Genomic DNA, 14,616 nt, shown 5'->3' on the forward strand with positions numbered 1-14,616 from the left:
CATTGTACATCCTGGCCATTTGTGAGAGCAAGCATTCTGGCAAAAACGGTCTATCATCAGGATAAATCCAAACATTATCTCCTGCTCTCCTTTGACATCCCGTTTTCATCCAACCTTCCTTTTCACTCACTTCCACCTGATCCTGTAAATGTCCTACTTCATCCCATGTTTCTAATGCTGAGATTAGCATAAGTTGGCATCTGATTTCACTCATTTCAATTTTATTGTTTACTGCTATATTGGTTTTGGCACAGTACTGGGCAACTTGTTCAGCGTATCGATTGCCAGCAGTCACATAGTCATCTCCAGACTGATTTGCAGCACACATGACCACTGCCACTTCTTTTGGCAATTGTATTGCTTCTAAAAGCTCTTTCACAGAATTTCAATTTTTAATAGGGGTTCCTGAAGAAGTCATGAAACCCCTCTGCATCCAAAGTTGGCCAAAGTCATGCACAACCCTGTAACCATACTGACTATCAGTGTAAATGGTTACTCTAAAATGTTTCCCAATTTTACATGCCTTAATCAAGGCCATCAATTCGGCTACTTGTGCAGACTTGACTCCTGGTAAATAGGATGCTTCGACTATTCGAGCCAATGTATAGACAGCATAAGCAGCACTTAATCCTCCTTCCTCATGCACGAGCTATCTACAAACAGCTCGTTTCGCATTCCTTCAGGGGCTCTTCCTGTATGGTTGGCTGAGGTTTGGTACAATATTCAGTAACATCTAGAAAGCCATGTTCAACCTCATGTCTCCCTTCTTCCCCATGTACATCAGGCAATAGAGTAGCTGAGTTTAGGATAGTACACCTGATCACTGTCACATTTTCTGCGCCCAAAAGGATTCTTTCGTACTTAGTCATTCGATTTGGAATAAGGTACTGAGTCTGTGTTCTAGTTAAAAGAATTTACACTGAATGTGGGACATAAACCTTTATGGGGTGTCCCATCACAATGGACTCACGTTGTTCAAGACTCATGCACGCAGCAGCTACTGCTTTTAGGCAGCCAGGTAATGCTGATGCTACAGGGTCCCGAGTAGCAGAGAAATATGCTACTGGATGTTGCATCGAACCATGTCGCTGAGTTAATACTGTAAAATCACAATTTTCTCATTCACAACAAAATAATGCAAATTCTTTTGTATAGTCTGGCATACCTAGGGCAGGAGCTTCACATAAACAATTTTGTAATTGCACGAAAGCCTCCATGCTTTCATCATCCCAGACTATTGGGTCCTTTGCTCGCTTTCTTGTTATTTGTATTAGTGGTTTGGCCAGTAAAGAAAAACCTACAATCCATTGTCTACAATAGCCTACCACTCTAAGAAACATTCTGATTTCTCTCTGGGTCTGTGGTAACTGCATCTGTTTAATAATATTTATTCTTTCAGGTGTCACTCTTTCTCACTCCTCTCTTTAATTGATGTCTGAAATATTTTACTCTTGTTTGACTGAATTGTAATTTATCTGGTGACACCTTGTGTCCTCCATCAGCCAATTGATATAATAAAGCAATGGAGTCAATGACACAGTCATCTTGTGACTTTGATGCAACAAGCAAATCTGAGAAAATAGAGTGAGGACGGTCAAAAGGGAATATTTAACGACCAAGGCAGCTCAAGCCCCTACAACTTATTGAAAAAACAAAGAAGAGTCACCTGGTTCACAAGGTAGTTTGTATGTTGTGTCGCGCAAAAAAGACCGTTAGACCAACATGTCACCACTCTGATAACACTGGGTTAGAAAAATTCCCATCAGCCTACCCTTATGGTGGAATATCGTCATGTGGGATGCATATCATAAATCCAGATCTCACCCAACGCACCTAGTGATGATGCAGAGATGGACTTTGAAAATACTCTTCCAGACCACAGCACTCCATCAGTACTACTTGTGAAACACTGTGGTCTGGAAGAGTATTTTCAAAATCCATCTCTGCATCATCACTAGGTGCGTTGGGTGAGATCTGGATTTATGATATGCATCCCACATGACGATATTCCACCATAAGGGTGGGCTGATGGGAATTTTTCTAACCCAGTGTTATCAGAGTGGTGACATGTAGGTCTAACGGTCTTTTTTGCGCGACACAACATACAAACTACCTTGTGGACCATGTGACTCTTCTTTGTTTTTTCAATTTTTTTGCAACAAGCAAATCGTCAATATATTGCACCAAAATTTAATTCTTGGGCATTACTAGTGTTTCTAAACACTTTTTCAAAATCTGATTAAATATTGAATGGCTTTTTGTGTACCCTTGAGGAACCCGATTCCACACAAAAATACGATTTTCAAATTTGAATGAAAAAAGATACTGGCTGTCTGGGTGTAATGGGATGGAGAAAAATGCATGACATAAATCAATCACGGAAAACCATCCTGCGTTCCATGGTATTTGATACAGGATCACTGCTGGGTTCGGCACTACAGGACAACAAGGCACCACAATTTTATTAATTTTCCTCGAATCTTGCACTATCAGATATTTCCCGTGCGGTTTATTAATACCAATTATAGGTGAGTTATATGGACTGCTCATTATTTCTTTCAAAATGCCTTGTTCAATCATTCATTCTATTTCTGCTATGACACCTGCTTTAAAATCAGGGCTCATTTTGTATTGTCTCGTGTTTGGGTAGACAACATTCCTTTACAGTCACTTTCACTCGATCTACATCTGTCATTAACCCTACTTCTTTTCCAGTGAAGTCCCACTCTTACTGATTTACTGTTAATTTCAATTCATTAGGTAAGTCACCTTCTGTCATCATTGAATACATCTCATCTACTTCTGTTCCTTGTTTTGCTACCATTAATTTGTAAATACCATCTTCATCAGGGGTCTGAATCGCAACACCATCCGGTGTGCAATAAATTGTACAATTCATTTTACACAATAAGTCTCTTCCTAGCAAATTTACTCGACTAGAATAGCACACTACACAATTGTGCATTTCCCTAAAATTACCAATGCATACCTCCATGGGTTCTGTGATTGGAGTTCCAATCTGTTTATTTGAAACACCTACTACTTGGATGGCTTCTCCCGAGAGGGGTAGGTTTGGGATGTCTGCTGTTTTCACAGAAGAGCAGGTAGCACCAGTATCCAACAAAAAAGGTAATGTATTTTCCTTCAACATTTCCATCAATAATTGATTGATTGATTGATCAACCGGTAAGGATGCGCCAAGTACGCACTCTTCTTCCTCCCCCCTCAGGCACCGTCATTGTTCATCTTCAAAAGAACAACTATTCTGCAAAAGAAATTGTGAAGTTAGAGAATTTATCTTATCACTTACCACTTTCACCTGGACATCCGGCATCCGCACTCTACTTTGCTTGTTCATAAAATTTGGCATAGGGGCAGGTGGTAACTGACTCTGTTGATTAACAACCTGATGCGGTTGACTCATTATCACCTCATTCTGCTTCGGTGGATTTAAATTTTGATTTGGGCCATTATTATTTTGAATATTTTTAAACTCGTTTTTCCAATGCCCCAATTTTTCGCACCCATGACAAAGAAATTTCTTCTTTGCTTCCTCTCTACTCATTTTTACTTTTGGTTCTCCCCCATTTTTTCATTTTGTCCATATCCTTTTGCTTGATCATTAATCTGAATATTTAATTTAATCTCATGTTGTTCTGCCAATTTTTACTATTTTTAATGTCATCTCCGCAATATTTTGCATATTTAAGTATTTCATCTATTGGTCTTCCCTGCCAACACAACATGTGCTGCTGAATCATCTGTGAAATTTCAGGTCTTAGTCCAGATACAAAACGATACACAAAATGTCCTTTACCTTTATCTCAGATATTCTCAAATCCACTATACTGCTTGAATACTTGTAGCAGGCGTTCCTAATAAGTATGTACAGTCTCATTTATTTCTTGAGTTGATCTGTCTATTTTTATCCAATCTATTTACTCTGGAGGAATTTTTCCCTTCAAGAAAGTGATCACCTGGGTATATTTTTTCATTACCTCCTCTGAAGGTGTTCCCATCTTTTCATCTCTTGGGTATTCATCACTAGGCCAATCAACAGTAATTTTACATTTAGTCCATAAATCTGTAGGCACTACTATATCAAACAGACCTTATAAATTCTTCAACAAATCTTTAGAAACTTTCACAAACCTTTCAACCTGTCTACACCATTCAACTGGCTCTTCTCTTAGTTTCGGGAAGTCATTAGTAAATGACAAAATATCTTGTCGAGTCTATGGGACATGTACATATCCTCTCATTGGGCATCATTTTTCTGTCTTTTTAGATTCTCTTAACAAATATTCAGATGTGGTCCTATTTGCCTGTGCTTCCTCCTTTTTCTTAGCCCACCTAGTTTTCAACCTGTCCAATTCTCCCCATTTCTGTAAAATTGTCATTAATTCCTTAATCTGTAATTTTCTTCCAGACATATTCATATTTTCCAAGTCTTTTTCAGTAAAGTCTGCTCTGTATGATTCCTGTAATACCTTCGATCTCCCTATTTCAATTCCCATCTCAGAAGCAACCTCCGTCAATTTTTCATGAAATAATTTTACGTTTCTAGTTATACTCCTGCATATGGACAACAATTCTTCTTCACTGTACCTATTTAGCCTGTCTATTCCCACATTTCCAGCTATCATCTCTTCCAGTTCTACTTTTAATTTAAAGATGTCCAATATCCTTGGTTGTTGATTCGGCTTGTCTGTTCCCTGTGCCCACCTTTCTAATTCTTCTGGAGTTACTATTGTGGCACTTTTAGTTCCTGTAGATGTTTCTAAATGTATTTCTTTTGAACAACTTGGGGTAACTCTTTTCGGAGTTTCATTTATCTGTTCTCTAATTGGCAAATCCAATAGAGAAATTACGATTCACATTCACTGACTTTATCCTCAATTATTATGTTCTCCTTTCTCAGTTCTATTATAGGAGTGGCCATAAATGGTGGGTTTGGACAACTTCCCTTATCTCTATACAATGGCACAACGGGACCTATAGTCACTGGCATAGTTAAAGCTTCAGGGTGTACACTCAATTGGGTTATTTTCTGTATTCTTCTCTGTTTCTTTTTATTGCTTCCCTTTCCCTTTCCTGGAGTACCCTTCCATTTATTGAGTCATGCATAACTTGAGGAACCAATGGTGTCTCTAGAGCAGGGGCACTTGGAGTAATTCTACTGGGTCCCTCCTAATATAGTGGAGGATTTTTTGTTAGGATATCTTCCATAAGCTCATCTTCTGATTCCCCACAGTCTGCCATTTTTAAATGCTTAGTTTTTTCCGTACATTTGCCTCCCGACTGTTCCTTTAACATTAATACAGGATACAGTCCTCTGTAATCATTACTTGTCTCCATTGTCTCATCTGATCTTCACGCGACTCACGCATTAGTTTTGGGCAAAATCGTCTATAACTTCTAGTACTTCTAGATCTATCTCGATCAAATGACTCAGCTTCCCATTCTTCTAAAGCTTCATACTGAGTTAATCTGGGTCTGGGCTCTAATTCATTCATCCGCATTCTTAAATTTTGAAGAATTCACCCATTAAACGTACCAATTTCAGGGAAAGCTAATATTCCATCATTTTGAGTATATTTGATCCAATTTTCTAACCACACAGAGGTATGATAGCCTCCTTACATCATCATAAATGAGGCAGGTGTCTTAGGTGGTGGGATAAGAATTCCCTCCCCAGTCTTAATGGGTTTATCTTTCTTGAAGTAAATATTGATTTTCCGAATAAACAACATTTTCCTTTTTTCACCACACATTTTAGGACAATATCTTTTTATATATTCTTCTCTTACAAAACCTAAATATCTCCTATCTGGGTGATTCCCTATTAATGTTGGATCGTATTTCCACATACAAACTCCACTGTCTAATACTATTACTGCTTCTATTTTGTTAACCAATTAGTTCCTTTGTTTACACTCAGGTTTCTCCAATCCTGTTGCAGCTTTTATTTCTTTATCCGATCAAGCTGAAATCTACAAAATTTGCTTAGCCAATACTAGCGTGACGTCAGTATCACTCCTTACTACTGACTCCTCCTTTACAAACCTCTGTAAATCGCACACCCATTGTTTCAACCAATCCCAGCGCGGCACGCTGTAACGTCAGCGCATCTCCAGCAGCTGACCCTCCCTTCACAAGGTAATACATAAACTTATTTTCCTTTAACCTTTCATCATAATTTTCATTATTAACAACATAAAAACATTTGCTACTCTGTCTGTTTCATTAAACTAAAGAATGGTTGATTTCTTTTACTACGAATAAAACCTTCCGCTTACTCTTCATACACTGCGAGTAAAACCTTTCCGTTTACTCTTCACCCAAATTCAGAAAAACCTGCTACTCCTCTAGTGTTACCCTTTCTAGGTAATATAACCCCAAAGTTTCACCAGCGAACTCTTTGCTAACAATCACTCTCACTTATTCACAACACTGTTTCAAAAACAGAGTAACCTCTCTGCAGTGTGGCTTCCATTCACCACCCGCTATACAATTCCCGGGAATTTCCAGGCAACCTAAAACAATATACAAACGGGTTTTGTTAAAAAAAACATAAATCGATAAACAAAAATCACCAAACTAATCAATAAAAACCATATCTCTCCTACCAGCATTTTAGTATCGCAATATATTATTAATACTTTGTTACAGGTTTATATGAGAGGATTGCGTCTGAGCAAGTCTCTTTTATAGGAGTCCTTGCTCTATCAATGGTCAATGTCATCTCCTGGTTGAGCGCTTTCTGTGTGGTAGTGCAAGGTAGCTGGGGAAAATAGGTAATTCAATTTCTACTTAATCATTGACAGTATGGAGGTTTTTGTTGCGTTTCTGGTCTTCACTGCAGAGGGTTCCTCTGGGGGATTTGTTTACCCATGAATATATTAGTCAGTCTTTAAATACTGTGTTCCTCAATCCCTGAAGTTTCAAACACTGAGCATGTGTCTACTTTTCCCACCACCTCCATCCAGCTTCTTTCTCCCATCCACAATGAAAAAATCCAAGATTCTCTTGGATGTTTCCTTGAAACAACCAAGATAGGTTAGTTTTAGATAAACAGTGTGCCATCCATTAAGTACCTTCTGGGAAAAAACCTCCCTAATTACTATTTTTATAAAATGTTATTTAAAAAAGTATGTATTGGGGGGCGTGGCCAAGATGGCGGGGTGAGCGGACGCTTCCTCCCGTAGCTCCTCCGGCCCTGCTCAGCTCGAGCCCCGATTTCTTCGCTTCTCTCCCCCCGCAGTAGCTCTGCGGGTGAGGGGACTGTGCCGGAGTCCCTGGGGCACATTCTGATGCTACTTTGACTCATATCGCCCTGGAGGAAGTACCCCGAAAGTTTCCTCGAAGATCGGAGTACGGAGGAGAGCCTGGGAGGCGGAGCGTACTGCGGTGCTGTCCGAGCGCCTCGGCTGGGCCGGGTGCTGAAAGCTGGTGATCCCGAGGGATCGGACCCGACGTGCCCCATAGAGCAACAGAGTCATCCGGCCGAAGCCTACGTGACTGGTGTCACCGATGCACAGCGGATCCTGGGCCCTCGCTGGCGCTTTGCCCCTTCGCTACCGACATCGGTGTATGATGCGACGTGGACCCCGGACCCAGTGGCGAGAGACGGAGGCATTTGCGCGGCGGCCGACCTGGGTGTATCCTCCGGTGCAACTGTGAGACACTGGCTCTGAACTTTCCTTGCCCACCGTGGCCCGGGAGTCGCCGGTGGTCTTGCCGGCCTGGGCCGCTCTCCCGGGCCCCACCCTGCCACCATCTTGTCACTGAGGAGCTGGAGCTGGCGACCTCCACCCGCGCCTTTGCCGAGCGGGTGCCCACTCTCGCCCTGGCTCCTGAACTAATTTCCTGGGGAGTGTGCTACTGGAAGACCCTGACTTTGGCCCCCGTTTGCCGCCCTGGTCGGCACTGTGATTGACTCGCCCCGGCCTGAGCCGCCATTTTGTCGCCTGGGTCGCATCACCATTGTCTTCGGCAGGGTCCCCACATCTGGCGCCCACAAGCGACTGGACATATCTACGGCGGCCGGCACTGAGCCTTGCCCACTGCTGAGGCCAAGATGACTGGGAGAGGAGGCGCGAGAAGGGGAGACCGCACTCTGCCGGACATGCTCAGCAGGGCCCAGCAGTTGCGGGACAGGACACAACCGTCGCCGGGGTCCTCCCGGGCCTCGACGGACGCAACTGGAGGCGAGCCGCCGGTCACGAGGTCCTTTATGGAAGACTTATTCAGCTCCCTCAAAGACGACTTCCAGACTCTAAAGAACGAGGTGGCCAGTGAGGTCCGTGAAGTGCGCAAGGAGGTGGAGGGCCTTGGCGAACGTGTTGACACGGTGGAGACGGCGTCCCAGCGCCGAGATGAGGAGATAGTCCATCGCCAGCAAGACGTGCTCCGGCCACGGGAGCAGTGTGTCGAGCTCCAGGCCCACTCTGAGGACCTCGAGAACAGGTCCAGGCGGAACAACATACGGGTGCGAGGTGTCCCGTCCGCGGACGAGGGAACGGACCTGGTGGCCTATTTACAAGACTTGTTCCGGGAGATTTTGGGAGAAGATGCGGAATTTCCGATCCGAATAGACAGAGCACATAGAGTGGGCCGACAACGCCAGTCATCGGCACCCCCTCCTGATATTCTGGCGTTCCTGCCTGATTTCCCCTTGAAGGAGCGCATCATGACAGAGGCCCGCAGGAAGCAGCCTTTAACCTTCAGAGAGCGGCCCGTGGCGCTCTACCAGGACCTGTCCGCCATCACACTGCAGAAGCGCAGGTCCTTCCGGATCGCTACGGACTTTCTGCGGGAGCATGAGACGCCCTACTCCTGGGGTCACCCCTTCCGTCTTATCTTCCGATGGAATGGGGTGTTACATCAGCTGCGCTCCCTCCAAGACATCTGCGGGGTGTTGGGACTCACAGCCACGGAAGAAGACGGAGCGACGCCCGCATGGAGACGTTCGGAGAGACGGAGTCGCCGAAGATCACGGAGGAGACAATCGCCGGCGACTGCGAGTCGCCCTGATTCCCCTACCATCAGGGCGGATATGGAGGAGGCCCTGAGGACGGCGGCCAGGAACTTGCCTGAATCCAACGGCGTGGCCATGACGGCCTAACTTCACTCCGGGGGGAGAGATTCTTAGCCTCTACGATGCTGAGTTGGGGCTGGGGGTTGGGGGGGGACGGTTGGAGGTGAGTGGCTGAACGTCCACTTGAGTGATTTCTGCAGACTCGCCCGTTTGGGCTGGACTGAGACAATGGGGTGTTTTTCTTTGTTTATGGTTTTGGCTAGTTGCCATGGGTTGGTTCTGGGAGGGCTTCGGAGTTGGTTTGTTGTTGGTGGGGTTCCGTCCGATATTGCCCAAACTCACGCGAGGCCGGTTTTGGCCTTCCCTGCACCTCTGCCCCGCGCGCCCCCTCCGCTGATCCCTTGCTTGCTGCATAGCGCTTCGATCCCCTGGGAGCGATGCCATCCTTGAAGATAGTGACCCTTAATGTTAAGGGTCTGAACAACCCTGTGAAGCGTAGGGCGATCCTTTCCCTGCTAGAGGGGACGCAGGCGGACATTTGCCTTTTGCAGGAAACTCATCTACTTCCCAAAGATTGTCACAGGTTGCGCTCAGCCAAGTTCCCCACCCAATTCTTCTCTTCGGCAGCGACCAAGACTGCAGGTGTAGCCATTCTTTTAGCTAGCTCCTTCAGGGGCGAGGTATTGCACAAATATGCCGAGCAAAAGGGGAGGCTCCTAGTGTATCGCATGCGACTTGGGGGTATCGCCTTCACGGTTGGCTCCGTTTACAGCCCGAATGACCACCAGGATCGTTTCCTGGAATCAGTGTTGGTGGACGTCACTGCCTCGCCCGATCGCCATATTGTCTTGGGGGGAGACCTAAATATGGTCTTCGACTCGGCTGTGGATAGGTCTGCCCAGCGCTTCCCGCAGACGGGGGAGCTTTCCCGAGCGGTGCAAGACCGGATTGCAGAGATGGATCTGCATGACCTCTGGCGCGCTATGCACCCCAACGATAGGGACTATTCCTATTTCTCCCACGCGCACCGCACTTATTCGCGGTTGGACTACCTCTTGGTGAGCGGACCGCTGCGCACGGCTGCCACGGCGGCAGACATCGGGGTCTTGTCCCTGTCCGATCACGCACCGGTTTCTGGAGTCTTTGCATGGCCGGCGGCCTACCCTTCCAGAGGGATGTGGCGGCTTCGGGACACACTTCTACATAAGAAGTCGGTGGTGAAGCGAGTAGAGGAGGTCACTCGGGATTATCTAACCAACAATGGCAACTCCGACACGTCACTAGCGACACAGTGGGCAGCTTTGAAGGCGGTCCTCAGGGGGGAATTTATCTCTATTTCCTCGGCCGAGAACAGAGAGCGGCAAAGTAAGAGGGACGAACTGACGGCGCAAGTCAGGGAACTTGAGCAGGTTCACCGCCGAACAGGAGCTCCTCGAGTTTGGAGGCAACTGAGGGCGGCAAGGAAACTCCTCTCTGCGCTAGACCTAGACCGGGCGGAATACGCGGCGCTGCGTCTGAGGCATGCCTTTTATACGGGCGGGGACAGATGCGGTAAGCTACTGGCCCATCGGCTCAGGGCTGCGCAGCAACGCAATGTAGTGAAGGAGCTAGTGGGTGCTGACGGGGTTCCGGTTTCCGGAGACGCGGATGTTGCGGACTCCTTTCGTAGCTTTTACGAGGCGCTATATGCCGCGGAGCCCTCCTCACCGGGGGACGCGGAGGACTATCTGGAGTCTGTGACCCTCCCGGTTCTAGAGCCCGCCCAGGCGGACCACCTAGAGAGGGACATCCATGTGGAGGAAGTCATCTCCGCTATAGCGCGATTGAAACACGGTAAAGCCCCGGGCCCGGATGGCTACACGGCCTTGTTCTACAAGACCTTCTGCTCCACTGTGGCGCCTATCCTGGCTCGCCTTTTCAACTCTTTCTCCGAACCGGGGGCTATCCCGCCGGACCTTCTTTCCGCAACTGTGTCGGTTATTCCGAAACCCGGGAAGGATCGGACCCTGTGTGGATCGTATAGGCCTATCTCGCTTCTGAATGTCGATCTTAAGCTCTACACGGGAATCCTGGCGGCCAGGCTTGGACTGCACCTACCGGGCCTGGTGGAAGCGGACCAGGCTGGTTTTGTACCCGGTAGACAGACAGTCGACAACACCAAAAGAGTGACGCACGTGTTAGAGAAGGCCTCGCGCGTCCCAGGGGAACGGATGTTACTGTCGGTTGATGCGGAGAAGGCCTTTGATAGAGTTCATTGGCCGTACCTCGAGCTGGTTCTCGGGAAACTAGGGATCGGCGAGAAGTTCCGCACTATGGTCTTCAATTGTTATAAGAGACCATCAGCATCGGTGCGGGTCAATGGGCACAGCTCTAGAAGTTTTGTCATTGAGCGTGGTACGAGACAGGGCTGCCCCCTCTCGCCGCTCTTGTTCGCCCTATACATGGAGCCGTTTGCCCAGAGGATCCGCGACAATCCGGACGCTATTGGGGTTAAGATGGGCCAGTATACCCATACGGTTAGCCTGTATGCGGACGATGTCCTACTGACCCTGGATGACCCCAGGCGGTCACTCCCTGCTTGCGTCCAGGAACTGAACACCTTTGCACGCGTGGCCGGCTTTAAAATGAACATGTCTAAATCGGCTGCCCTGGATGTGTCGCTCTCCGCGGACACCAGGAGAGACCTCCAGCGTCTTTTTCCCATGCAGTGGTCCTCATCCACGGTGCCATACCTGGGGATCCTGCTTGCACCCTCGCTGCCTGAAATGGTCAAAGCTAACTACTCTTCCCTTAGCATGAAGATTAAGGAGGAACTCGGCCGATGGAGCAAGGGCCCGCTCTCGTGGCTGGGCCGTATCGCAGCGGTGAAGATGACGGTGCTGCCTCAGATCTTGTATCTCTTTCACGCTCTACCTCTCCAGCCCCCTGTGGGTTGGATACAGCAAGCGCAGGCTGACATCTCCCGTTTCGTGTGGCAAGGCCGCAGGCCTCGGATGAAGAGGGCTCTCTCCACGCTTGCCCCGGAGGCAGGGGGTCTTGGTGTTCCGGATCTCCGGAAGTACTTTCAAGCGGCGCAACTCCGATATTTGGTGGAATGGAGCAGGTGGGAATCTGACAAGCACTGGCTCTTTCAAGATCAGGCGGTCGCGGGACGCACCCTTCAAGAGGTTCCGTTCCTGCGGCGCGCACATCGCCCGGCTAATCTCTACGCCTCCTTTGTCACCCGAGTTCCCCTGCGAGTGTGGGATGCGGTTTGCGAGCTCCGTGAGCTCACTACCTTCCCATCACCGTTTACGCCCATAGTTGGTAACCCCGACTTTACTCCGGGCTTAGAACCGGGAGCTTTTTCCCACTGGGTGAGTGCAGGTTGCAGGGTGCTTTTTCAGATTTACGGGCCGGAGGGTGTGCTTCCTTTCCAACAACTCCGACAGGAATTTGGCCTGACGGAGGTAGACAGATTGCGTTACATGCAGGTCCGTCACTGGGCTCTCCAACCCCAAGTGCGCGACGTCGCAGCCCGTCAAATCACACCTTACGAGCGGTGGCTGGTGACCCGGACTTCGGATGCCAAGCTTATCACCGATATGTATAAATTTCTTCAACCCCCGCCGTTTCATTATCACAATCCGGGGAGGGAGCGCTGGCACAGAGAGTTGGGCAGGACCCTGAGCCACAAGGAGTGGAACGGGATCGCGTATCGGGCGAGGCACTCTGCGTACCACACTGGGCTGACGGAGACCTTTACCAAGGTGTCCACCTATTGGTATTACACCCCGGAGAGGCTCTATGAGATGCATAAACTCGCCGACAAAGGATGCTGGCGGGGCTGCGGACAGGAGGGTACTCTATCACACATTCTCTGGGAGTGCCCGGTACTGACTGCTTATTGGAAAGAGGTCTTAGATGAGGTGGACAGACACTTTGAGATTGAGCTCCCGCGCTTCCCGGCATACGTCCTGCTAGGCCTCCCCAACGACTTGATGTACCCGCTGAAGTCCCGCAGGGGTAGGCAGATCGCTATCGCGCTGGGCTCAGCGGTTCAGAATATCCTTATACACTGGCGCACCCCCACTGCCCCCTCTATCACTGGCTGGCTACATAGGCTCTGGCAGGTACTGGGTATGGAGAAGATGTCGCTCACAGTGGCTGGAAATATAGATCAATTCGAGGAACTCTGGCACCCCTTCTTAGCACTACTGTCCACGGAATTTCGTGAGCTCACATGTCCGAGATACCTGCGCCATCTTAGGCTGACGCCGCCGGCGGCCCCAGCAGATTAAGAGGGATGGGATTGGGGGGATTGGGGGATGGGGGTAGGTTGTTTGGGGTGGATGTTTCTATTATGGGCTATTGGACGGGGATGTTGGGGTATTGTTTTCTTCTTTTTCCTTTCCTGGGGACGGGGGGCTGGGAGGGACTGTGTTATGTTTCGCTGTGTTGCAAGACGCTACTCGTGCTTAGCTTGGGTTGGGAGGTTAGGGACTAAAGGAGGGTCGTGCGCACTGTCTTATTGCCTTACAGTCTATGCCTTCTTTTCCCCTCCTGGACCACCGACCTCCCCCCTCTCAGACAGAACTGCTGCAACATGTCTCCTTTCTTTTTTCTTCTCATTGTACTGTATGTAACCTTGACCTCCCACTCCCCTTCCCCATGTTTTTTTATGTCTTAATAATAAAATGCTTTAAACCTAAAAAAGTATGTATTGACAACTGAATATGCGAAGCATTTATTATTTATAAGGATACATTGTAATTCAATTGCTTTCAGTATGAAGGTGCACAAGACTATCTACATACTGTGCACATATTTAAGAATAAAGAGCTCCACAAAAATACAAATAGAAGCCATACAGAAATCAATGCAACAGGCTAGAGGTTAGGCAGAACTCTCTGCACTAGTTGGGCATATCATGCTATAGGAGGTTGGAGGTTGCAACTCTCTTATGATATATAGGCTGTATGACTCACAATAGAACAGACTAGAGGTGAATCTGGACTTTACCATATGCTCCATACAGATCAGCACGAGCAGTCTAGATCTATAATATAGATATCATACTACAGCAAACTAGCTCTGCATTGTGCTTATCCTAGCCCAGACAGAGAATAAATGCCTAATTGTAGCAGCTGTAATTATTATGCAGTCTGGGGATAGGTTACCCTAGCAGATCTTAATGCTTGTTAAATATGCCTTCTGGTCTATACCATATAATACATGTTCATGCTGTAATGCTACTAATGCCTTCTGATGTTTGCCATATAATGCATTTTCATGCTGTCATGTTACTAATGTCTAGCACGTTTATTTGACCAATGGTATTCCACATGTTTATCAAACCACTGTATTTCCAGGGTGACCTCGTACACACTATTGGAGAAAGCGTGGCTTTGGGCGTCTCTGGTGTTGTGATGTGGGGCGATCTTGGTTTTGCAAAGAGTGTGGTACGTCAAATCACTTATTTCAGTTTACTTTGTTTTTTTGTAATACATTACAAATAGAACTATTTAGATGAAATTGCAATTTTTTTATTTGGACAGAGAATAGGTATTTAGTAATATGTGCTCAGGAGTGGAGGT

At 47.3% G+C, this 14,616-nt stretch overlaps 1 protein-coding gene across 1 annotated transcript in view; it reads left to right on the plus strand.

Annotated features, from left to right (window-relative positions):
* Window positions 1-14,616, plus strand: part of LOC147750565 (hyaluronidase PH-20-like) — a 135,938-nt gene that overhangs the window by 33,790 nt on the left and 87,532 nt on the right. The window contains exon 2 of the mRNA XM_086929627.1: window positions 14,392-14,481. Within this exon, the coding sequence (XP_086785753.1) occupies window positions 14,392-14,481 (90 nt within the window). The remainder of the gene's footprint in view (window positions 1-14,391; window positions 14,482-14,616) is intronic.

Source organism: Lissotriton vulgaris, chromosome 1_1 (genome assembly GCF_964263255.1).
Source record: "Lissotriton vulgaris chromosome 1_1, aLisVul1.2, whole genome shotgun sequence".
NCBI classification, from domain to species: Eukaryota; Metazoa; Chordata; class Amphibia; order Caudata; family Salamandridae; genus Lissotriton; species Lissotriton vulgaris.